The sequence below is a fragment of the Lycorma delicatula genome, chromosome 12 (genome assembly GCF_047948215.1).
Source record: "Lycorma delicatula isolate Av1 chromosome 12, ASM4794821v1, whole genome shotgun sequence".
Classification (NCBI taxonomy): Eukaryota; Metazoa; Arthropoda; class Insecta; order Hemiptera; family Fulgoridae; genus Lycorma; species Lycorma delicatula.
In genome coordinates this window covers 37,284,912-37,312,743 of record NC_134466.1, presented here as the reverse complement: position 1 = coordinate 37,312,743, position 27,832 = coordinate 37,284,912, and the positions used below count along the sequence as shown (strand labels likewise).

The 27,832-nt window shown below is 28.6% G+C and overlaps 1 protein-coding gene across 1 annotated transcript in view; it reads left to right on the top strand.

Moving 5' to 3' along the window:
* LOC142333122 (protein takeout-like) overlaps positions 1-27,455 on the top strand; it is a 51,784-nt gene extending 24,329 nt beyond the window's left edge. Inside the window, exons 4-6 of the mRNA XM_075380050.1 lie at positions 5,420-5,553; positions 20,668-20,820; positions 25,186-27,455. Coding sequence (XP_075236165.1) covers positions 5,420-5,553; positions 20,668-20,820; positions 25,186-25,337 — 439 coding nt within the window. The 3' untranslated portion in view covers positions 25,338-27,455. The remainder of the gene's footprint in view (positions 1-5,419; positions 5,554-20,667; positions 20,821-25,185) is intronic.
* The last annotated feature ends 377 nt before the right edge of the window (positions 27,456-27,832 follow it).

Here is a 27,832-nt window from a genome sequence, read left to right as displayed (position 1 = left end):
AGTTGTTCAAGAACTACTTTTATCCCAGCACAGTAAAGTCCAGGAGTTTCATCATTCTATTTTTTGGCATTGCAATGGTTGCATATTTTAATCATGTTATCGATTTGAGTCACATTCAGGGTGATAATCAAACGCTGAATTAAGATCAAACTTATTACTCGAAGGTTGAACTCGATTTTAAGCGTAGTATACGTTGCCTTAAAGTCTTTCAGAACGCTTTGCCGTAGTTCTACATCGTCTACGATCATAAGTTCTAGGACCCATAGTAGCTTTTCTTCCTGTTACCAGGCCGACTTAGGCGTAATGAAAATATAAATATCAATTTTAAAGTCGTATCTACGCCGATTATGTGTATGGCGTTCTTAATAGAACTACTTGTTTAGTATATAAAAATTTATAGAGGGCAACTTCACTCGCGTTCAGAAGATAAATTCTCGGGTGTCATCCACCCGATTAGAAGATGTCATTAAATTTAGTAAAATCTATATAAATAAATATGTAAATGTTCGTTTGTTCAGTCTTAAATCTCCGAAAGTTCTTCACCGATTTCTATGAAATTTTTACACATCGTTGCATTCGAATACGTTCATGTTTTTATATAGCTACTAGCTTTTTATAAGCTGTCACACCTGTGACAGGTAAAAACATGCTTTTTTGAAACAGCGCTATCTGCTGGACGTAAAAGCAACACACGCTAAACTAAATATTTTACGATTCTATTTCAGTGTTTCCGATATGTATGTCCATTATAGACGAAAAAACTACTGGACCGATTTACGGGCGGAGAAAAAAAGGAGAAAGGGAAAAATCGAAAAAGGTAAAAGGAAAGAAGGGGAAACTTTTAAAAATAAAAAAGGGGAAAACGGGCAAATGTAAAAAAAAAGGAATGGGAGAAAGAGGGAAGGGGGTAAGGGAAATCAAGGTAATATTAATGGGGAAAGGTAAGTGGACGGGAAAAGGTGAAAATGGGGAAAAGAAATGAGAGATGGGGGAAGGGACAGGGGGGAATGTGGAAAAGAGCGGAAATATGGTAAAATAAAATTGGAAAAGGGGAAATGTAAACTGAGAAAAGTGAAGGGGGAAAGGAAAGGGGGAAAAGGGAGAAAAGGTAAAAGAGAAAGGTTAAAATTTGTGAAGTTTCGTGATGTTCATTTTGTTAATGTTTTATCAAATTTTCAATTGTGTTCATTTAATCTATATATTTATATTGTTAACACATATGTGCCTAATTTAATATCGGCGGGCGATAACGGTAGCAACGAAGCGGGAGCTACCTTCCCGCTTCAGCTCCAGCTCGTTAGGCTTCAATCGCCCTGGCCGGCGGACTCGGCATCAGGAGCCGGTCCAGCGTGGGATCGTTCGGGGAGAACCGCCTCGGCACTGCGGGGCTCTGGGGGCTACCACTGCCACGCTGTAGTGGGGATCCAACTGCTGCTGAGGGAAAGCCCGGTCGGATTTCAATGGACGAGCCGCAACTCCCCGACTTTGCTGGAAACCAGCTTCCGGACCCAACAGCTCTTCTCAGAGCTAATGGAAAAAGCGGCCCTTTTCAAGGCCACCACAAGGTTATGAATTACGTCAAAGCCATTCAACAACAGCACTTCTCAGGGCTACCCTAGGTTAGTAATTACAACAAGCTGTCGAAGCCATTCGGCGACAATATACTCAAATCTAGTAAAAACGAAGCATTGCCGGGTCTGCTAGTACATAATAATTTTCTTAAGCCGATATTGATATCGAAATTCAATATTCTTCAAATCATCAAAACTTTATTAAATTTTCATTATCAAACAAATTAATTTGTTTTTACGTATATTACTATAATAATACAAACTAATCTTTTTTTTTTTTGGACAATGACGTTAAATTTAGTAAATCACATATAACTGTTTGAAGAAATCGATATTGACATAGACAAAGACAAAGACTATCGAAATATACAACCATATTAAATTTAGCAAAAGAAGTTTTATGTTATTTATTTATACATATTTCCAACGAACGTTATTGAATTCAATATCTGTATGTGTACGATTACTTTTTGTCTCGAATTTTGATTTTCTTTTTGGATTAAAAATCGTTAAAGGATTATAAAAATGAAATATACGAATGGCCGTACTCGGTTGTCGGGATCACCTCAAAATGGCCGGTAAAATAAAACTTTGTAATACAATAACGGTGTAAGTTATCAACTAGGTTCAAATACACTGACTAATGTAAGGTTTACTAAAACGCATAAAATATATAAATATCAATTTGCTAAGTCCTTAAAATAGCGGAAAAACTAATTTTTTAATAATTTAAAAAAAAACCATAAAACCGCCTAAACAGGAGATAAATAGATTATATTTACCCAGTAAATAGATAATAACTTTGTTAGAAATGAATTAATAATAATAATTTTTTTTTTCGGAAGGAAATGGAAATGCATTTACGCACGGAGGGTCGGGCTCCCGCTGATGTTATTATCCAATCACTATCAGCAGACTACCGACTAAAACCCCCCCGCTTTCTACCAGGACTCGACCCGAAACCGTTTAACACATTCCTTCCGGTCGAGTCCTCCTATACTAGCCTGATTAGGTGCTACCTAATTTTCAGGACTATCCAGGTCAACCTTTTTGGGCCTGAGAATGTTACCGACCAATCGGGCTACACTTTCCCAGCTGCTCAGGTCACGGAGCATCATCGCAACCACGTTGTGGGGACTCACTGCTCCAAGAGCCGCTTCTAGTGTCCCTCGATCTGCCGCCCACCGAGCACATTTGAAAAAGAATAATAATAATAATTACGTTCATTGAGGAAATTCTTATTAGCCTTTTCATAGATAACTGGTTTAATTTATGATTTGCATAGTTGTGAGATCGTGAGGTTTGAACTGTGGTAAACATTCCAGGAGTCATAAGAATGCTTCAATTAAAATTTAATAATGACTGGTTCAGTAGTTTTAGCAGTTCCCGGGAAAAAATAAGAAATAAGTCTCTTTACATAGTAATAGGGTGAGATTTTATTAAATAGGAAAAAGAAACAAAAATAAATTGTTCCTGCTGTATTATTTATTTTCAGAAATAGTATAAAAATTAATTTTTGGAAGATTTTTGAATAAAAATATGTCCAACTTATAAAATGGAACGTAGATTTTTGAACACAATAATACCTGGTGTAGAATTTGTTACTGTACACAATAGCAACTGAAAATTTTAAAATAATTTTTTTTTTTATAAAAAAGTTTTTTGAACCTTTTTACTTCCTTGTACGAAGTAAAGGAAATATTGTGATCGCGAAAAATGTCGGTTTTCAGGTTTCAACGGAAATATCCATTTTGACCATCCCTGAATCCATTTTGACAAGATTCGGCGTGACGTCAGTATCTCGTATAACACAAAAATGATTAGCTGTAGGATGTTGAAATTTTGGATATAGGACTGTTGTAACATCTAGTTGTGTACCTTCCCTTTTGATTGCAATCGACTGAACTAAAAGTGTCCAAAAAAGCCCAAAATCCAAAAAAATTGATTTTCGACTTTTTCTTAAATGCAGTAATAAGCCCTCAGCCCACCGGGCAGGTCTAGTGGTTAACTCGTCATCGCAAATCAACTGATTTTGAAGTCGAGAGTTTTAAGGTTCAAATACTAGTAAAGGCAGTTACTTTTATGCAGATTTGAATCCTAGATCGTGGATACCGTTGTTCTTTGGTGGTTGGGTTTTCAATTAACCACACATCTCAGGAATGGTCGACATGAGACTGTACAAGACTGCTCTTCATTTACATTCATATATATCAACCTCTGAATTAATACCTTACGGTGGTCCCGGAGTCTAAACAAAAAAAAAAGAGAGAGTATAAGCCCTCATTGAAAGCTTTTCAACGATATATTATAAGTGGTACTTATTGTCATTGGTTCCAGAGTTATAATCAAATAAAATTTTAATTAATTCAATATTTTTATCTTACAAGGGGAAGGCTCATTGGTTCGAATCAGAATTCATATACTTTTTTTAAATTTAAATATACTGATTTATTAATAATTATTAACCAGTGATTGCAAAAAAACTGTTTACAATACATAATAATTCAATAATAACAATAAAAAAAAATATGAAAAAATAAGATGAAATGTTAATAAATAAAGATGAAATGAAATAAGATGATATGTTAATAATGATTAATAAATCAATATATTTAAATTTAAAAAAAAAGTTTAAATAATGTATATATATATATATATATATATATATATATATATATATATGAAGTCGGATTCGAACCGATGTGTGCATGGTTACGGTTCCGACACGTTCTCATTTAGAGCGCATAACTACTTGAACGACGTGAAAAAAAATTAATATATAAACTAATAAAAATGCTGATACGGTCACCAAAAAAAATGTGATGCAATGTGGTGTTCACTACAATGCAATTGTGTAACTTCCACTTTATTAAAAAATTGGAGGATCGTTTCTCACTTCAAAATGAAAGAACTTTAAATGAAGTGCAGCAAAAAATTGGTAATTTTTTGTAATTTAATAGGTGTACGAGGAAATTATATGATGTCCACATCAGATTTTTTAATCAGTCTTACTTATAAACTAAACATTATGTAAAAACTAGTGAACGGGACGAAACTTATAAATTTTAATAGAATCTCACATCAACAAAGGTCTAAAAATAAAAAAAAATATATGCTTACTGTAACTTATAAATGGTCACTGAAAGAGTGCACAATAGATTACTATATACATCATGCTTAATGTATACAAGGTCTATATCTAAAGTAATGAGACTAGCTTTTTTTAGCAGTCAAAGTGGCAACACTGTATAATTACTAGTAAACATATTGTTATATTAACAGCTGATTTATATTATGTATTAATAGTTTTGTGTATTGTTGCCGCGTTAGACGTAAACAAACTTTTCTCGAAACGAGTTTTTGTTGTGCGTTACAAAAATGAGTGATACTAATTTTTGTAACTTGATTGCACAAAACTTGTGCAATCAAGTTTTGTGTTAAACTTGATGAGAATGCTACTGAATTTTTTTGAAAATTGAAATTGTCCATTTTGGAACTGTAGAAAACATTAAAAAATGTAACCGACCATCTGAAGGATATCTCCCGGTTTCTGAGTTTCAACACTGCTATGAAGACTGGAAAAACCGTTTGAAGCATTGTGTGGCTTCACAAGGGAACTATTTCAGAGATAATAAGAGTCCATATATAATTGCATTGTAAGTAAAATGTTTTTCTGAACCAGTCTCATTACTTTATTTACAGACCTTGTATATGCGTGCACATTTTAAAAGCATTAAATTAAAATTAATTTCAATAATTCATCTTGAATCTTCATCATTATGTTTTAATCACGGAAAACTTTTTAATTTAAATAAAAATATACACATTATTTTAACTATTTGTTACAGAACGGATATAAAAAATCGTCGCATAGAATGGGAATTTAGATTTGACAGAATTGAAATGATAAGTAATTATACAGCTGAAGGAAAAGTTCTTTTACTTCCAATAACTGGAAATGGACCATCTAATGTTACCATAAGTACTCAATAATTATGCTGTTTTTGTAATTATAATATATATATTATATATATATATAGTTCTGTTTTATAGTTTTATGGAGATATTAATTTATGACAAGAAAACAAAATTATTTTACATTTTTTAAATCATAAAATTATAGTAAATAACTTTACATGACACACTGAAGGTTTATTTATTTCAAGTCAAAATTAATATGGCAATTTTTTTGTTTCTCCATAAAACAAAATAAAATATAGTTATAAGAAGGAACATATCAAAGGTGTAAGGATGTATTATACTTATTCATAATTTTAATTAGTTATATTAATTAACTATTGTTAAAAAAATTATTACAAAAAATCTATACAAGTAGTCACATATATTTATTGACATACTAAACATTGTAGGCAACTTGACACATGGTACAATTTATAACAAAAAATGGCATAACTATTCTAAAGAGTAATATTCATCAAATGCCAAGGTTACTAATGAAACTAAAAATTAAATGATTTTCCATTGCTGAATTATACATTGTCGAACATCATCAAACCAAACCAAATAAACCGATAGTAATATTGAATTCTTCAAGTAACATCTTAAATCTGTTTACTATACAGACTGGCCATATAATTTTATCATCATTAATTACAAAGAAAGTAATCAACACATGTCATTTATACCTCAAATCATTTGTAATACATCAGATCTGTAAGAAACACTGAAAGAGGTAATGTGATATAATAAATTAATGCATTACATGCTGTAAGAAATTATGAGTTATATACAGAGTGTTATACACAGGTTATATAACAGAGCATTCGGTAAGTCGCTGTGCAGTAACTAGAATTATGTGGTGCAGTCTGTTCTTTCAGCGTTAAGTTTGTTGCCCTGTCAGTTTGTTATAAGAACAAGATATTGGACTTGCACATAAGGCTGTAAGAAAAGAAATGAAACTTTTCCCCGACTAAATAATGTGTGTTCAAGAACTGAACAGATCATGCCAAAAAATTAGATTATTATCAATGATTTAAACGGTTTTTTGACCAAAATTCTGTTGGTATACTCAACAATTAATTTTTTTATAGATTAAGCGTGGTTTCATCTGGGAGGGTATATTAATTCACAAAATGCATGACTGTGGTTGATTCCTATGAATTACTTGAACAATCTTTACACTAAGTGAAAATTAGAGTCTGGGTCATAAGTAGAATGTGCATTGTGGGTCCAATCTTTTTTGAAAATACAGTTAGCGGTGATCATTATTGTGCTGTTATAACAAACTGCATCAGTCAGTTAACAAGTGCAAAACAATCAAGGTCAATTACAACTAGATGGCGCCACAGCTACTGTGGCAATAAAAAATTATATTTTTATTTTTGTCTCACGATAAAAAAATAATTATATTAATTTTTTGTTTTATACTATCCTGTCATAGTCTTTCTTATAACTGTAAAAGAATACATAGGTAACCGATAGACAAATAGTACTAATCAAGGTCAATGATTTTTTACGAAATCTCTTTGGTAAATGAATCATTTCTAGGGGTTTGTGGCCTGCATGATCACCCGATCTGACTCCCCAAATTACTTTCAGTGGGGGCCAGCAAAACAAGCAGTGTATTGCAACAGACCACTCATGTGTGACAAACTAAAAACCACAACAATTGCATAAATACAAGATATTTCAGTACACGAGCTGGTTAAAGTGTTTGAAAACTAATTGAAATGAGTAATTTTGTATTGATGTTGGAGGAGGTCATTTTCATCACTTTTTATGAACTATACTAGTTATTGTAACATCTGTTTGTATAAGATAATGAAATAAAATTACAAAGTAATAATTAAAAAAAAATTTTTCATTAGACTTCCATAATTCCAGTGCACAGAAACTTTTCGAACATTCTGTATTATATCCATTCAGTAGCGAAAATTAAAAATAATTCCATTTTTCAATTGTCAAAAATATTTATAATGAAGAATAGTTGTGTAAGTAGTACTCTAATGGCTTTTTAGTCTAAAACTTTAAGTTTAAAATTATCTATCATTAATAATTAGTTAATAAATAATAAATCAATGACACACTAATACACTCAACTGTAATGTTTATTTACATTTATTGATCAAGGACTTTATTGTAATTACGTGTAGTTTTACTAGTACTGAGAATCATTATTTATTCATTAAAGAGAGATTAATTATCCAATGGATACACTCTCTTTTGAAGAACTAAATAACAGGGAATTCAAAATTCAGCAAAAACTGTTACGTTTCTAATATTAAAGAAATGTTTGTTTTCATTAGAAATAAAAATTTATTAAAACCTGTGCAACTAAGTTTGAAATATTTTCCTGTTATTTTTTATTCCTACACATTACAGATTCCCTAGAGTAAAAGTATTGTCTCACGATAAAAAATAATTAATTTGTTTTTTTTACACTATCCTGCCATAATCTTTCTTATAACTGTAAAGAATATAAAGGTAACTGATACATAACTAATACTGGATATTACAATAACCAGTATAGTTTCTAAAAGGTGATAATCCATCTTCTGATCAAGTTTGCTTTCTATGAAGGTATAATTAGTTATTCAATGATGTTCATTACACAACCAGTCCCTCTTATAACCAAAATAATGGTATCAAATTTATAATACTAAACATCACTTGCATTGCAACAAACCCATATGTCCAACAGCTCGTTAAACACAGTGAAGAGAGAAACAGGAAACCACTTTATTTAATTTTCCTAACCTTCAATTATTTTTGAGTTTGGTTGCATAAAGTGATTTGTTTCACCAGTAACTATGTCATTTTCTATTTAGTTATGGCAACAAACAGGTAGGCAATGCAACTAAATGATATTTTTATAATTATAATTTTTTTGTAGTATAATTATGATTTAGTTTCAAATCCATATTCTGTAAATATAAATTTTCATCACCATAAATAATGAATCAACCACGGCTACTCATTTTTTTTATAATTTCCTAACTCGACTGACAAATTAGTTGATATAAAATCTGTGTAGAATGCTTTACATGATTGTATAAATTCTTCAGTTATTATTTAAATAGCCAAAGAAACACATACTAATTCCATTTTGTACTTGGTTTTAGAGCAAAAAAAAAAAAAAACAATAAACAACCATCAAAATTAAGAAATACTGACATGTAATACATTAATATAACTAATGTCTGTAAGAGAAACTGGTTTTTTGACCTTCAAATTCATGAATTGCATAATATTTATAATAATAATAATAAGGCAACAAATGTAATTTTCCAATTTCAAACTAATAATACTGTACAAAAACAGAATCTAATTTTATAGCTACATAAAATTAATATATATTAGATATGGCGACAAATTGCTGCAAGCAAATTATAAAGAAAAATAGTCACATTTACATAATTGTTTTTGCAACCATTCGAAAATTTAAATTATCAAATAATTTTTTGTTTACTACTTTTTGGGTAGTTTATTATGATTGTAAACCTTTTGTAAAGCATAGTTTTTAATGAATTTGTTACATTATATATATGTTTTTTCTAGTCAATTCTTTAAAGAATCATATTTCTCTGTACTAATACACAAATTATATTTATTTGATCAACCTAAGTACAGAATAGTAAATAAAGTAGAATGACACTTACCTTATTTCATTATACATGCAAAAGCGCTTCACAAATTTCTCAGTCATCAGTGGCATTACATTTCTTTTATAAATTATTTACATCAAATTACATATTAAGATGAAAATTAAAAATATTTTTTATATATTATATTTAAAAATTAAACTTTAATAATCAAAAATTGAAATATGTAGTTTTTAATTTTTGATTTTTAAAGTCAATTTAAAATTTTTAAATATAATATATTAAACATAATTTTTAATTTTATTTTAATATGTAATTTGATGTGAATAATTTGTAAAAGAAATGTAATGCAACTGTGATGTGAAATATTTGTGAAAGCGCTTTTGCATGTACAATAAAATAAGGTAAGTGTTATCCTACTTTATTTACTATTTTGTACTTAGGTTGATCAAATAAATATAATATATATATTTTTTTTAATTTTATTTTTAAATCTGTTCTAAAAATAATTCTGTTTTTTCACATCTCATTTGTTTACAAAATTCAATACAGAAATTTAGATTACGTAGCATAGAAACATATAAAAAAATGTGCTCTCAAAAAAAAAAATAAGATTTTTAGAAGCTAGCAGGAGTAGCTTTAAACTTAAACATAACTCATATTAACAAGAAAATCCTAATAAATTACAGAAATACAGAAAAAAAAAACTTTACATTAATGATAAACATAAAATATTAAAAATAATATTAATAAAAATTATTTCAAATCATAATCTTGCGATACATTAAAAAAATAAACATAGGACTATTTTAAATATACCTATAAAATCTGTTAAGTCGATTTTAAAGAGCCATAATGATCTGTTGACCCACTAACTTGTCAGATCTGCTGATCTAATGATTAACTTGCAAAACGTCTGCAAATCAACTGTTTAATCAATGATTTTGAGAGTTGAAGGTTCTGAGATTTAAATCCTAATAAAAGTTAGTTGATTTTATAAAAAAATGAATATTAAACAATGGATACTGGTGTACTTTTGTGGTTGGGGTTCAATTAACCACACGTCTCAGGAGTGGTCGGCCAGAGTCTGTACAAGACTACACCTCATTTGCATGTCATACTTATGTTTCTCATGTCATTGGGCCATGTGGGGGGGAGGTGCTGCTTATTGTTCTCTAATTTAAATAACACTCTTTTTAAATAATACTTAGACAAAGAGAGCTTCTTTATATCTGAATCCTTAAATAGCAAAGTACTGTGTAAATGACTGGAGTAAAAATTACATTTTTATAAACAAAGAATAATAAATGTTTAACTTAAATATTTGTTTAATTATTACCTTTGAATTGAAAAACAATTTTACTTTATTGTTTAAATAAGGTTTATTTAAACAGAGAATTTATATAGATTTACTAAAGAAATAACAATCTCCTGGACACCCAAATCAACCAATTCATTGATTAATGTAATCTCAATCAGTGCCATAATACACTATTTTTAACTGTACATTAACATTATTGATAAATTTTATATTTATAAAAAAGCTGCTTAAATCTTTATTAATGTGCTATTACTATTACTTATTTATAAATTAATTTTAATTAACATTGTGTTAGATGGACATCATTAATATTTTGAACAGAACTTGGCTATTACATAAACATTTCAATTTTTTTTTTTTGTTTATTCAATATATTATTGATGATAATGTTAAAGTATGCCAAGATGTAGTCCTTCTTTTTCATTTACGTATGTAGAATATCAGGGTTGTTGACAATGTTAATAAATTTAGTATGATTGATAAGATTGTGAAATATTGACTCTATGTTGCTATGAAAGGTTTTTAAACTGTTCACTGTATTTTTTCTAATTGAAGTCACATACTTTTTCATTAATGAATAACATTCTGTAGTAAGAGAAATTTGATTTGTACATATTATTATATTTCTTTAGCGATTGTTTTTGGTTAATAATACATTTTGTTTTGTTGTTGACCAAATGACTATTGTATTCTATATTGATTAATTTTATGAACAATTTTTCTGAGGTGTTATATACTTTTTGCTTTTATTTATTTTATGTAGGGGTTTTGTTACATTTGTTTGTATATGTTAGGTATATTATAGTGTCGGGTTGATGTTCAGGTGACACAAGTGTGTTGGGTAGTATATAGATCATACTTTTTTAAAAATAAATTGAATGCTTTGAGATGTTGCAAATCAGGATGTCTGTGGTTGTTGGTTTTCAGTATATTTTCAAAGTGCGGTTAATTTGGTTCTGCTTGTGATAGTGAGGTTAAGAAAATTTATTTGTTTATTCTATTTATATTCAGTTCTAAAGTTTAATTTGTGGTGCATATTTTAACCTAAATGAAAAATATAATGCATCTACAATCGAGTCATCTTAGTGATAAAATATTATGATATTGTTAGTTTACCTTTACCAGCATATTATTCTGCGATGTTTATTGTTTGTTTTTTTGTTGCAGAAATATTGTATTTCTAAACTCGGATGTTGTATTTATAAAAAAAAGTTATCTTTATTTCAGTTTGTCATTTCAAAATTTTATAGTTTTAAATCACTTTCACCATTCACCATCATACAGAAAAACATAAAAAAATAAAAAATAAATAAAAAACCTGAGGATTGCAGTTTTAGTTCTGAAATATTTTGATTGCTTATATGAAAAAAAAGAAAAGTTTACTGATATTTTATAATAAATTTTTTCTGACCTGTAGCATCCTTATGAAATTTTAGCCAGATCAACCAGAAAATAAACTAATTTATAGTCAGTCAAAGCTATAAAACCTCTTGTAATATGAAATATATTAAAGCAGAAAAGTTTATATAATCTGTTTTTTTTTTTTTTTAGTCATATATAAAACTATTTTACTCAGATACATTTTATTATATCCTTGATACATATAACTATAAATACCAGAAATAATTATTTATTTTTTTCATAATAAAAAGCCTTACTTCATCTGCATATTAAAAGTAATGCAAAATTTTATACAGTGGAAATAAATAAAAAATATGTACTTTAACCACTGTTGCTGCATTCTTAAACTAACGCAGCATCAAGTTTCTTTTTGTTTCTTTTACTTGCCTTAAAGAAATGCAAAGCATGAGATGGTAAAAAAAAAGTTGACTTACTGAGACGCTGACCTTTATAATGTAATAGATAGAGCGTTAATGTGGTATTAAAAATATCTCACTTTAAAAATTCTAATGGAAGTCTTTTGTAGCCAAATCTATTCTAATACATGTTATCAGAAAATAACTGCTTAAACATTACCAGTAGATATTTCATTTCATACTAAATTAAAGCCTTTAAGTTGAATAAATCTCTACATTATAAATTTTAAAACAAAACAAATAATATAGATGAAATCCAAATTGTAAAATCACTTTAATAATGGTGTTACAAAAGTATATTTATTAAACACTTGTCTCACTGTGTTTAAGGTCAACAGATTAATTAATGCATAGTTGTAGAAATGTGTAGTAAATTCCATTTCATGAAATACTTGTACATAATATTATCTTTGATGGAATATCATTTAAAAGTTGAAATACCATACAAAACTATCAGTTAGAATACTGCTGGGTAAAGGAATAAATTTATTATTACAAGGAAAACAACTGGAAATTATTTTCTTCACTTACAATATACTGTTACTTTTTCCTGGGTTGTTATACAATTTACTGGTTTGATACAGGTCTCTATTTCTTTTTGTTCTTTGCCAGTCTTTTACCCTCAACATATTTAAAATACAACCTAAGCTAACTATTTTATATATTCTAATCTTTGTCTTCATCTGCAGTTTTTACATACTACATATAACTCTCATTATCATCTGATGTTCTACCTAGGGGCAGATCCCTTATTCTACCACTGTCTCCATCCATTTATGTCCCAAATCTTCTCCTTCATACCCTTGTAGTTCCCAATATTCAACTCATTTATTAACTTCATCCTTCTTATTCCTCACTTCCTTTCTCCTTTTATTGGCCCTCCTAATCCAGTTTTCAAGTTTCCAAGTTTTCCAGTTTCCACTTCCTATATCTAAATACACCTAACCAGTTTCCTTTTCTTTTTTGTACTTCTTGTACAAGCACTCTCTCTTCTTTAATCTTGTTCATTACTTCTTCTTTCTTTACTTTATCCATCCTTCTCTATATCCATATTTCAAAAGCCTGAATCCTGTCCCTCTCTCTCTTTTTCCATCAACATCCATTCTTCACTTCCATACAAGATACTTCATACATAGCATTTAGCCAACCTCTTCCATAACCCTAAGCCTAGACTTTTATTACACTAATGGCTTCTTTGCCATTTCTATCCCTCTATTTCCAAATAAATTAAATCTGGATGTATCAACATATAACTCAACAACCTAATTAATTTTTAAAAAAATATTTTACCACAATTTCTCTTCTAACGAATTTATCTAATGACTGTTTCAAATTTTATCAATCCACCTAATTTTTTTATTAAATCCTTCAGCAACGCTATTTTTCAAAACTCTTATTTCCTTTTAGTTTTTTCCACGGTCCATAACTCACTACTATAAAGTACTACAGTTCATATAAATATTTTAAATAAATTATTTCTAATTTTTAAGTAAGTTTTTATGTTTCTTTTTTGCATAAACTCCTCCTAATTTATTTATATCAGTTTACTTTTCGTATCTACATTACTTTATGTATCTTTTGTAATTTTATTATCTAAATAAAAAATTCTTCACCATTTATGATATGTTGTATTCCCTTATTATTTTAAATTTAACTGTTCTACGAATGATATAAACTTGCATACTAATATTGTTAAATAGATTCAAGTTGGGTGTCAAAAAGAATTATTTCCTGTACCGCTGTCAGTTACATAAATTATATGAAATTAATGATCCATTCATTTCTCTGAAAATAATAAAAAAAAACCATTTGATATTTATTCCTCTTTATACATCAACCTTATTTTTAATGAATTTAATTTTTTCTTCTCATAAATGTATAGATTTTTTGTACCAGTTAAATTATTTATTCTATCATAAATATGAATTAAAATATAAAATTAAAATGTTATTTTTTATAAAATTAACTGAAAAAAAAGAAAAAAGAAATAAATATAATATGATGAACACCTTTGATAATTTTTGTTATTATTTATTATAAAAAATATGTTACAGGACAGATTTGAAGAACAGATATATTGAATGGGATTTTGTTATTGACTGGTTACAAATATTGGGCCAGTATATAGTTAGTTACTGGACAAGTTCTTGTATTACCAATTACTGGCGAAGGCAACTCTAATGTTACTATAAGTATGGTTTAACATAAAACAAAATCCCACAATAAATGCCTGCTGTATAGTCAACGCATGAGAGGAAAACAATTATTAGGAAAAAGTCTATTTAGTATTTTCAGTAAAATAAACTGTAAATAATTCTTCAATGTAAATATTTACTTTAGTATTTGTAAAAATCATCTTAGTATTTTTACTAGTAATAAAAAAATCCACTCTTTTATCCTAAATGGTCTCGATGGTTTAACTGGTTTAATATTGTAAGGGTTATAGGTTTAAATGCCAATCTTTGTGGCGGAGTGCTCTCAGCCTTTCATATAGTGGTCCCATGTTCAAATCCCAGTTGGCCATGCCATTTTACATATGCTACAAAATTTCATTTCCATATTCTCACGTACAAACCTCTCTGTAAGCTTCTGAGGAGGTTCATCAAGCAAAAAAATACAAAAATCTCATTTAGTCTTAGTAGTAATTTACAACTGTTGCTTCTTTAGTAACAGTGCTATATCTAAATGGTAGCTAAAGGTCATCCCACAACCATCAGCCCCACAAATGTTAAATACTTATTCAGAGGAGAGAATGTATTTATATTAATATATACCACACAGAGCATGGGAGTGAAGCAGAAAAGTCTAAAACTGCTGTATTTAAATAAATTTTTATTTTAACATAAATGTTTCTATAATTTTTTACAAATAATACTTGACTGGTGGTCACACTACAATCTATGCACTCTTGTAGTTTTAGTCAAAAACTTTCTATAACTAGCTAAACATGGCCAAGGTGTAATGTGTGCAACTTCTTGAATTTCTAATTTTAGTTCTAAAAAAATAGAAAATTTAGAATAGAGAATTTAGAAGAAAAAAATCGCATGCCAACAGATCTAGAGATCTAGCTAGCCAAAAAAAGTTCCCATTTTTAGATATGATATAGTTCAGAAAAAGTTGTCTTAAAGTAGTAATAGATATACGAACAGTATGACTTACAGCACCATCTTGTTGAAACTAGCTAATTTGTGGAAATTACACTAATTCTTATCTCAAATGTGTTGTGACCATTGTAATACTCTGTAGTAATAAAGGTAGCATTAAATTGATCATATTAAATAAAAATGGTCCAACACTACCAGATGACAAAAGTGCACACCAAACTGTGTCCTTTTGATTACTTAAGATTTTCTGGTAAAGCTTAAGTTGGTTTTCAGCGTTTGAATACAATATCAACTATTCTGTTTATTTATGTAGCTGTTTGGATGAAAAATGAGATTCAGTTGACATAAACGTATGATGGAATAAGTTTTCATCACATCCAAATGTTACAATATTTCTTGAATAGATTCTATGAGCAACCAAGTATCATCTTTTAATTCCTGAACAATTTGAATTTACAGGGATGAAATCTTAACTTCTTGTGTGAGATTCAATAGATCAATGTGGTTCACTGATATTCAATGCTAATGCATGCTTAGTAACAAAATGTTTTGGACAACATATTATAGCAGTTCTAACTCTATCAATATTTTCTGGTATTCTAACACTTTTTTCTGTATTTTTATGTTTTAAATCTAATGTGGATCCAATTTCCTCAAATCTTCTAACCCATAAATTAATTGGATGAACAGACCGTACCCCCCTCCCCCTGTAACATGAAATATTGAACAGACTGTGAAATAACCTTCATAAAGTTGCTGTGTACACCATTTTTATAAAATAACTGTGCTTTCTGTTCTACGCATCTAACCACTGTTTCATATTTACTAAATGGCGGTAAATGAGTGACTCTATGTTAAAAAATTCATCCCATCACCTAAACAGCAATTAATAACCAAGCTTTTAAATTCTTCTGGTTTCATGACATGCCTGGTGAATATTTATAATAAACTTATATCAAACAGATATCCATTCTACTTTATTGATTATAAATACAAACATTAATTAATGAATCAACTACAATAACAAAGTAGACTGACACTAGTTGAGAGATGTCTTATGAATCTTAGATTAAAAAGATTAAAATTCAAAACAGTTCTTTCCAAGCAAATCTAAGTGCATAGAAGTAAAATTAAAAATTACCTTTATGGAACGAACACCTAATTTTTAATGAAAATAATAATAATAGATCAGAACAATTAATTTCAAAAAATACTGTAATTATAAATTTAAATTCAAACGTAAAAAGAGAATCACCAAAGAGTGGTACTATTCCACTAGAGATTTTGAAGTCTCAGATAACCAACCCACAACAATAAAGGATTTAACAACCTCTTTTTCATAGTTTAAATGTATACATGTACATAAAAGATTCACACAACTATCTTAATTTTTAGCTTTAAATATTTTTTTATAAATTAATTTGTATAGCACTAATCACTCATTTATTTACTAATTACATATTATTCTGATTAAATTATTTCACTGTATATAATGAGCACAAGTATTAGCATGTTAAAATAACTATTTATTTTATGATTTAAGAGCAATTTTAATTTTTTTTTTAATGTTAATTGAAATAGCACTTTTGTATTATAACGTAAATTTCAAGGTACTAGTAGTAGATACATCACTCAATACTATGTAATTAAGAAAATTACATTGGTGTAAAAATATCAATTAAATTATTAAAAAGCTTTAGGATTTAATTAAATGAATATTTTATACTATGATCGTAAATTTCTACTGATATACCAACTCTATGAAGTGCTGCTACATGCAAGAAGTATATTTATGCCTTGAAAAGAAACAGTACCAGTTCATGATTGTTTATTTAACAAAATGTACAAAATATAAAATAATTTGATCCAGGAAAAAACAAAATGTTTCATACAGTATGTTTAAATTTCAACAACTTAATTTCTTAAGTCTAATTTTTTACAAGTTTTAATATTTTTTTTTTACAATGAATAAAATCAAACAGCAAAGAGAAGATTAGGTTCTATAAGTAATAAAAAGCGTGACTTTACCCAGAGGGCACCTCGGTCACTTTGTACAACCCCTCTTATAGAAAAAAAAATTCCTCTATAGTTGCACAGGAGCAGAAGGTTCCACGCACCAAATAAAGAAAACAGCTACCCTAATAGCTACTAGAAGATGTTGCCATTTGTGATGTCACAAATGGAAGTAGAGCAGCAACTGACCAATATTTTCATAGTACTTATCCGAGGAAGAAAGTGAAAATTATTTTAAAAAATGGGGAAGGAAATATTGACAGTCAACTGACAAAAGGACTGCTCTGACTGATTTAGTTAACCATAATTCTCAGGACTCAATAAACTTTAAAGATTTTGATAGAAATGAATTTAAAAATTCTCTTTCCTATTTTTATTTTATTTTTGAAAAAAAATAAAATTTGATTTCTTGCAAAGAATATTTATATCAAGTAGAAAATAAATTTTATTACCATAGCTTCAAATATTTACATTTGACAAAGTGAAAGTCTGTTATCATTATATTTTCATTTCAACTTAATAAGACTATTTCAATGATTCAATATTAAAGCAAAGAACCTTGATTAAGAGTGTCATAAGTTTCACCCAAGGCAACAATACTATGTTTAGCAATGCTATTAAACGTATATATTTACACACAAACAAACATACATTATTGGTGTTATAATCAACAAGTTGCAGCTAATGTAAAATGGAAAATTATAATTAAAAATTCTATAACCATTCTCAATAATAACGAGCATCACACATCATACTTACTAGAGAGAATGAGTTGCAATATGATTTCCTGCTGTCTTTTTACTGAGCCAAATATCCTTTACTCCATTGACATACCAACCCAACCAAAAGGAAGGACATTTAGCAGCTCAGCAAATGACACTTTTGCTGCATTCATTACTGACGTTTATAGTATACATTCTAACAATCAAAGAAAACAACTCTGATTAACACTCCTTGTACTTCTGAAGCATTATATAGATCATAATAGCCATAAGTAAAGACTGGGATGATTAAATGTAACACAGAAAAATAATATACTTTTGAAATGGAACAGAATGTAAACGTATTGGGGAAATACATTACTCCATCCTAATCATCACAGTGCTGGACATTTGTCCTTTAGTGCATGGTCTTTCTTATTAATTGATGAGTATATTATTTTAATAACAGATATAAATTGGTTTCTTTTAGTTGGATTCCAATTCTTTTCTAGATTGATAGATCAATGAATTTACTGGAATTACTCCTTCAGAGAGTTGCAGTATATGATGCATCCTTTTTCCAGCATGATTCCCTTCAGTTCATCCTCTGAAGACCTTTCGGTGATGATACTTTTTGGTCTTGCAAGAATGCGCCTAGTGGAGGAGGCCCTCGTTTGTGGAAGGTGTAATATACTTTCTTCTTGCAGAAAGATATATGTGGTGGTTGGAGGTGGTTATCAGCCTCTCAGTTGCATACACCTTTTGTTAAGAAAATAAAATACATTTCATTCATTATCTCTACTTATTAGGTAATATATTACTGAGTAAGCAACAAATAATGTTAGATTATCAATTCCGATATTGGCTTTGATTTAATAACATATAACTGTAGTTCATAAGTTAGTTAATTAACTCTTGCACTTCCTTTCACATATTGTTTGAACAAAATAATATTACTTTCCCAGTGAATATAGATAGAATAGCCGTATTAATGGGGAAAAGTATGGTGATCAAATAAAAAACGGAGTACTGGGTTTTTTGCACATTTAGGATCCTTCTAGTCACAAGAACAAAAATACACATATATGTTTGTATGCATGTCGCACTGCTTTTGGTTTTTTATCTCAGAAGTACGAAACTTTCTTTCAAATTTGACTCAAATATATCTATATATGGGGCATTGATCATATTATATTTTTTTCAAATTTTTTAAGGGGATGTTGTGAAAAAACCAATTTTGATTTCTTTCTGAGGCATTTTTGAGAAAACTAAAATAAACAAATTTTTTACCTATTTGCATATATTAATAATCCAAAAACGTTTTCCAAAAAATCAACCCCGTTCTTAAAATTGGAATATAAGTCTTTTCTTCTGTTGTTCTATCTCCTTCAGTTTAAACATTTTCAAAAATCTTTTAAAAGTTTTTTACTCTGTATTTGTAGGTATCAAGAAATATCTACAATTTTTTTTAAATTATAAACCCCAGACTAAAATATAGAAAAGTTTTTTGAAAATTCTCATTTTCTTATTTTAGCCTTTAGAAAAAATTTTTCTTATGCAAATTTGTTTAGCTTAACATATATTTGAATATTTTTCGAAAAGTTTTTCTTAAAATTTATTCCCCCCCCCCCTCTAAAAAATATATATATTTTGTTTTCTATCAGTTTTTTTTGCTTTACTCACTTAATTTTTATTATTAAAAAAATTTTTTATATTTTTCATCATTTTTCAAGTGATGAATCACTTTTTTTTCAGTATCACTTTTTCAAGTGCTACTGAAGTACTTTTGGCAGCTATATTACATACTCTGGATCCGAAATGAGAAGGAATTTTTTCATAACATTCATGAAAGTTATACTTTATTTTTTCAATATTTAAAAAAATTATCTTTGTTAATTTTTTTCTGTAAAGGATCACTTCTTTTAAAATAAAGTTTTCCTAAATTATCTCCATAGAATAAGGAAGACCCTAAAATCAAACTTCTTTTATTTAAAATTTGGGGATTTTGATCTCAACCTTACTACTAGATCGGCATAACTGAAAAAAACATGCAATACTTTACCAATTTTTTTTTAAAGAATATCAAATCGAGATTTTTAATGACTCGGTTAATACTTGGAATTGTGAGCAAATCGTTTCAAAACTAATTAAATGGTTTTTTGTCATGGAATTACAAATGGTACTGTTATTACTAATGCTAATCTTCTAACTATAATATCAAAATCTCTTCTGGAACCACAATTTTCAAGAATTTTGAAAGAAATTTCATTAAACAATTGCTTTTGCTATTTTATGAAGTATTATTATGATTGACTATTTTACGTATTTTATCATGCTGATCTACTTACTGAATTAGGAAATTTTTTAAATGAATCATAAAAAAAAACAAATAGTCCTAATATACTTCCTGTACATGCATCATTATTTTATTAATAAATATCAATAAAAACAAATAAAACTAACACCAATTTTTTTGGTATTAGTTTTACAATACTATTTAACTATTTAACAGATAAATTATTCATAAATATGTTATAAAAATTATTTTTTAATACTTATATTGAATGTTCTGTTTCAGCTGATTTAAAAATAACGTATAAATATGAATGGGAACTTGTTAAAAAAGCAAATGGTAAACAATACATGAATTTCACCAAGAGTGATTTGCTTTTTGAAAATGGAAGAACTTACTTCAAATTAGAAAATTTATTTAATGGTGACAAACTACTAGGTATGGTAATTAAATTTTAATATGATTTAAAAAGATTATTAAATATTTATTTATTAATAATTTAGAATAATAACCTTACAGTGATGATACTCTAATATATATTTCTAATGGGTAGTTCATTTACTGTTAAGGAAACTATAAATTTTTAAGGCCTCTCCTTCATATATTTGAATCATTGATTGTAAAATTTCGCAAGTGATTTTTTTTTACTTTCTGGAAAGGAAAAAACATTTCTGAGAAAAAATTCTTGATTTTTAATTAAAAACTGATTTATTTATCTTTCTGGGGAATCAGAACTTGCTTTTGGAAGATGTACTTGCATTTTTTAAAATTTATTATGTTAACTAGTATTAGGAAAAACGGAGCTTGAATTTATGGTGTTTTGACAATAAACAACAACATACAGATCAATTATCAGCAACAGATTATCCACAACAGACAATATCAATTATTGACATTTTCCTTAGATTTAAAGGAATGGACAAATTATAAATGAAATAAAAGAAATCTGATTTCTTTTACAAAAATTTGTTTAATGAGTTCTTCTTTCACTTCTTGTGCAAGTTTTGTATTGGTTGTACATTAAACATAAATTTTAGTTTAGTATTCTTTAACATAATTTGGAATATAATTTATTAATTTTTTTTAACCATTCATCTTTTTATAATATATATCAATTTTATCATTGAATGAAAATTTTTTAATTCCAAAAGTTATCAAAAGACTAGCTTTCATTTCTCTGATTCTGAAGTACTATCTTTAAAAAAATGCTTAACGTTTTTATAGGGTTTTTGTAGTACAACCATTTCAGACTGGTTTTACTATAAACTTATCCGATGACTTGCATATTATTATAATGTTGTACGATGTAAACGCAATCAGTTTTATTTAAACTTCATTTAATTTTAAATACCCTATTGGAACCAAAAATGAATGTAAGCATATAAGGAAGTACTGTGCACTTTCTTCAGATTTTCCAAATTCAGCTAATTAGTGCATTATAAATACAAATTACTGTATCATTTTTATATCGGCCAAATAAATTATCACATGAATAACAATCTTTTTACATTAGGGTTGACGTTATTGTCAAATATTCACACAGGAAACTTCATCTGGGTCTTTATGTGCAAATGGCATCATGATATAAAATTTTGATTTCATAAAGTTGAGAATAATTTGACCCTAAAAAAAATAATAAGGAACACAGTTCAACATAACTTTAAATTATAATGTTACCAACATCAGCTGACATTTTTAATAACTGATTACAAAAACAACTTATGTTTGATACGTTGTAGGGATTTTATACTCATTGTAATTTTAATATCTTATAAGTTTAAAAAGAAATATCATATTTTGTTTTTACACTAAACTGAGTACTAAATCAGTTGAATTTTAAATGGGGAAAAGTGAATTTTGATGTTTTTATGATTACCAACATATATGTACGAGGGTAAGTCAATTATTATTCGCAATGTAGTTATAAATTTTATTGCAATACAAATAAGAAATTTACATGTACATCATTTTTCAACATAGTCCCCTTACATTTCAACACACTTGGTCCATTGTTGCACAAACTTCCTGATGCCCTCATAAGAGAAGGTTTCTGATTTAGCTGCGAGCCAGGAATGCACTGCTTCTTTCACAGGCCCCTTAATGCCTCTTTGAATGGACCAAAAAAGTGAAAGTCAGAAGGGGCAAGATCAGGACTATACGGAGGATGAGCCAGTACTTCAAAGTTGAGTTTCTGGAACGTTTCAGCAGTGTGGGCAGCAGTATGTGGACGGGCATTGTCGTGTAACAACACAACACCTTTTGACAGCAGTCCTTGGCGTTTGCTTTGAATTGCAGGCTTTAGCTTGGCAGTAAGCATCTCACTGTAATGGGCACTGTTTATTGTCGTGCCCCTTTCCTCATAATGTTCTAGTACTGGGCCTTGTGAGTCCTAAAAAACTGTAATCATCAGTTTTCCTGTGGATGGTTGGGTCTTGAACTTTTTTTTGCAGGGCAAATTTGGATGTTTCCATTCTATACTCTGCAGTTTACTCTCCGGCTCGTAATGATGGATCTGTGTTTCGTCACCAGTGATGATTCTGTCTAAGACGATGTCCTGTTCGTTACCATAGCGATCCAAATGTTTTTGCAGATGTCCAAGCACGTTTGTTTATGCAACTGTGTGAGTTGTTTGGGACCCATCTTGCACAGACTTTATGAAATCCTAGTCTGTAGTGGATGATTTCGTAGGCAGAACAGTGACTAATTTGCAGACGATGTGTTACTTCATCAATAGTTAAACTCGTCTGTTTAAGAAAACCATGTCATTTGCATGCTCAATGTTTTCCTCACTTGTGGCAGTAAACGGTCGTCCGGCTCCTTCGTCGTGCGTAACACTTGTGCGACCATCTTTGAATTTGTCAATCCATTTGTAGACACTCTGTTGCGGCAACATACTGTTCCCGTTTTGTACCGAAAGTCTTCCATGAATTTCGGCCCCTGATACACCTTCCGACCACAAAAAACAGATCACTGAACGTTGCTCTTCTTTGGTGCAGAAAGCGGAGCAGCCATGGTTAACGGCAGGGTAGCGATAATGGAACTAACCTAGCTGCATCAAACCTGCACAGACATAACAAAAATTAAATAACGCATGCGTCATCTACGCAACATGAGAGTACTACCAACATAAACAAAAATAAAACTAAATTACGGATAGTAATTGACTTATCCTCATATAAAATTTGCCTTTTTGTGTTATAATAGTTCTTTTTTTTTATATAACATGCTCGTGTTTTAAAAACTGATTTTTTTTTTAATTTTAAAGTTATAAAAACTTTATTTCCATCTGAGCTAACGTTTGCTCTATGAAGATGATTCTAAAAATATTAAATTTTTATCTTTTAAATCATTCATCACAGCAAAAAAATTATGAAACTGTTCATTTTTTAAAACAAATTTTTTTTTATCTACCATTTATTTTTCATAAAAAAACCAGAATTATTGATACCATTAAATGATAAATACAATAAAAAAAAATTTCCCTCAATTCTAAAAATTGAAAATTTAGGGAGAAAAACTGGCTGGACGTAAAATAATGCTTCCCTTAATGTTATAGCACCACTGTGAAGTTAGTTATTAAGTGATACTAAGTGAAGTTATTAAGTGATGTTAAGTGTTATTAAGTGAACTCATCATAGAAATTTAAAAAAACTGTCTAGTACAGTCACAATAGAGGAAGAGAGCTTGAGTTTTACAGCTACACCTACATATGGTAGACAGTTTCAACGTTTGTTGTGATAATTTACATTCTAATTCTAATAATTATAACTTAAACTGATCTTTGCAAAAAGTTATATTTATTGATAAGCATTATTACACAACTGTATTGCATAACTTATATTGATCAATGATATATATAAATAACTGTTTAATGAAGTTCATTTACATACAATTTAAAAACATGATTGCAAGATATATAATATGTATCTGAATAGATAATCAATCACTTTAATATTTATAAATCATCATAATATAGAACAATGAGTCAAAATCTTTTATTAGAACGTGAGAAGAATACCTTCAAATTGCAGTTATTAAATATAATAATGGTGTAATGATTTTTACTTACGCCATGGCTAAATGATGACAAATACATTTATCATAACCAAAGAATCATACATTAATATGTAATTATGATATGCAGTAATTGTAATAATATCTATTGTGTTATTTGATCTGTATATTAATCAAAGGATATACATAGTTTAAAGTTTTTTTTGTTTTTTTTAATACTTTTACTTATAGTTTCATCAACTATAACTCAGTTTCATCATTATAACTGATAAGTTATTAGCAACTTATCAGTATAATGTAACTGTACCAATAAATTTGTAGCCCGAACAAACTCAGGTTGACTACTCCTGAGTGGTTAGGAGACATAAATTCAGTGAACGGGAGAAATAAATGAGGTTCTTATAATTATAATACACTGTTGTTTTTTTGTAAGGATAAAGTAAGGAAAAAACTATTTTCATCATCTGAAATAATGAAATCCAAGAATGTAGAGTTTTGAGCAGTTCATAATGTTCATGAAAAAAACTTTACATACAAATTTTTTTATATCACTCAACTTTTTATTTTATTTATAACTTATGTAATATACATACATTAAACCAACTTTGAAAATAACTACATAATACATTAGCATTTGAAAATAACTATTATACTGAGATATCAAAATGGGTCACATAGCCCAGCCGCATATATAGCTTAAGATTCAGAATTGGGGCTCATAGCAGTCAACCTGTTAAAATATATAATAAAAGTTCACACTTATATAATGTACACTCTTTTGCTCTTCAGGTGACAACATGAATTTCTTTTTGAATGAAAACTGGAAAGAAGTTACAAAAGAAATTGGACCAGCAGTTGGTGAAGCACTTGGTGAAGTATTTCGAATTCTTTTAACAAATATCGCTGAACTTGTACCTTTTGAATACATTTATCCAGAATAATATTAAAAAAAAAAATTAAATAAGATAAAAATATTCATTGTATTATTTTAATCATATATAATTAATTCAATAAATTTTTATTTTATTGTAAAAAAAATGTACACAACATTTTTAATCACAATCACTGTTTTTTATATTTTTTTACTCTTTTTTAAAATTTTTTAAAGAAAAAATTGATCAGTTACTTTCCTGTCTAGATAACATAATAGCAGAGCTGTAGCTCTAGAAGTGTAATCATTGCAATCCGTCCAGTTTGGGCATAAGCGGTTTTCACTAGATCTTGACTTTTTTACACCTAAGTAACCCAATAAACTGAATGGAAATTTTCCAGATGTTAATGTTTGTATGTACGTGTGTGTGTGTGTGTGCGCGCATGCGCGTTCAGTGTTGGCCTCTAAATCACCTACTATCTCCAGAACTACTGGACTGACTTTGACCAAACATTGTCAGAATACATATGGGGCATATGTTGCATTAAAATTTCAACTTAAAAGCTTGAGGGGGTGAGGCTATAGAGCAAGGTCACCTTCAGTATCTTGAGATTTTGCCTAAATAAGGACATTTTTTTTAGGCGCATTTGTTAACAATTAAAAAATAATAATAGTTACAAAAAAAATTTTGCAAAATTGCAGCCCCACCCCAAAAAATGCTTTAAATTTTTATGCTTTATTTTGATCGCTATGATGGTGGTTATTTTTCATTGTGGTTTCTTGTATTGCTATCTAATTATTCATATAAATTATCTTTACTAAATTGGGAGCCCCAAACCCCACCAAGCAGATGGACCAGACCAAAAGTCATGCATTTTTAAAAAATTTCTCTTCCTTCCCTTTTTTATTGTAATCAAGACTACTTTCAAAAAAGATTTTTTATAAAACTGACTTTGACTCCAGCTTTGGGTTCGCGCAAAAAGTAACAAACACTGTTGTGTGAGGTATCAATCTATACATTTTCAAGAGTGCTGAAAACAATTTTAATATCTAAAGTTGTTGAAATAGAAGCTTTTTTTTAGTAATACCAAATTTGAAAATTGCGATTTTAACCTCTAGCCAATATTATTATCTTGTAATTATGACAGGATTTTTTCGTTGTCATTAATATATTTTATTTATAAATAGCTGTGTGACAGGAAAGTCCTATGACTGCTTTTTCAGCTTTTTTTTATTGTTATTGAACTCTTTTATAGGATTTTTTTACAGAAATGTCTTAATATATATACTAAAAAAAAAATGAATGTTTTTTATATATACTGTATAGAAAAGAAAAAATTATGTAATCATACGTTTAGAAATGTTTTATTCTTGAGTTATAACTACTAAAATATTTCACTCTGTTTTCTGCTTCAAGGATGAAATGAAGTGATACTTAAATTATTGGTAGTGAAATTAAGGAACAAATTTAATGGTTGAATATTGATAACATTAATTTTTTTTTTGTTTTCTTTAGAAATGATATATCTAATGCATTTTGTTTTTAGTTAAAATCACAATACTTTAACTTGTTTTTGTTTTCTATTGACTTTATTTTTATTAATTTTTTCACAAACTCGATTAATTTTTATTTATTAATTGGAAATTTAACAACGTTAATTTATATAAACCTAAACAAGTATATTAAACACAATTTTTTTGGCTGTATGATAAAATTTTTTTGAAACAGCTGGATATACATGTTATTTAATATTTTTGGATCTTTAATTTGATTCCCAAGAATTTCAGAATGCCCTCAATTTTTACTTTGTAGCAGATATTAGATTGAAATATTTTGTTAGTTGTGGATCTGTTTATAGCTAGTGAAATATTTTGCATTTATTTCTGCTCCAATGGAAAAATACGATTTTGTTTTAAAGAATTATAATTATTGATTTAGTTTTATAGTTCTACTACGTAAGTTCTCTTTATTTGATTTAATTCATATCCTATTTTAATTTCCATTTCTTTATTTTTTTGATGATTTATGAACTTCCTCTTCAGGCGATGATGAATATATCTACAGTTTATTTATTACTTCATTCTGTTATAAAACTTGTATTATTTATTTTTATGTTTCCTTCTAAGGTACTATATTTGTTAAAAAGTTTATGTACATTTTTGTAGTAAAGACATTATCATTATTTCATTATTTTTAATTCAAAAATAGATTGTACCCAGACCTACAATTAGAAGAAATTTCTTTATTAATTTTATTTTTAAAATCACCTCTCAAAATAAAGTCTTCCTCTTTTTTTTAAAAAAAAGAGGGGGAATCCCATTTAAAAAAATAAGGAAAGGACTGGATTGGGTTTTTTAAACTGTTTACAGATGCCTAAACAGTGTCAGGCTCGCTAACAGGTGCTGCATGTTATTACTAACTACCACTCTTTCTGGTACCACTAGTGAAGCATTCCTTCTAGAAGGGGGTTATACGCCCACTCACACATTCATGTCATAGTGGATTGCATCACAATAACAATATCAACAAAAACACATCAGTCACAGCAAACATGATACATCACA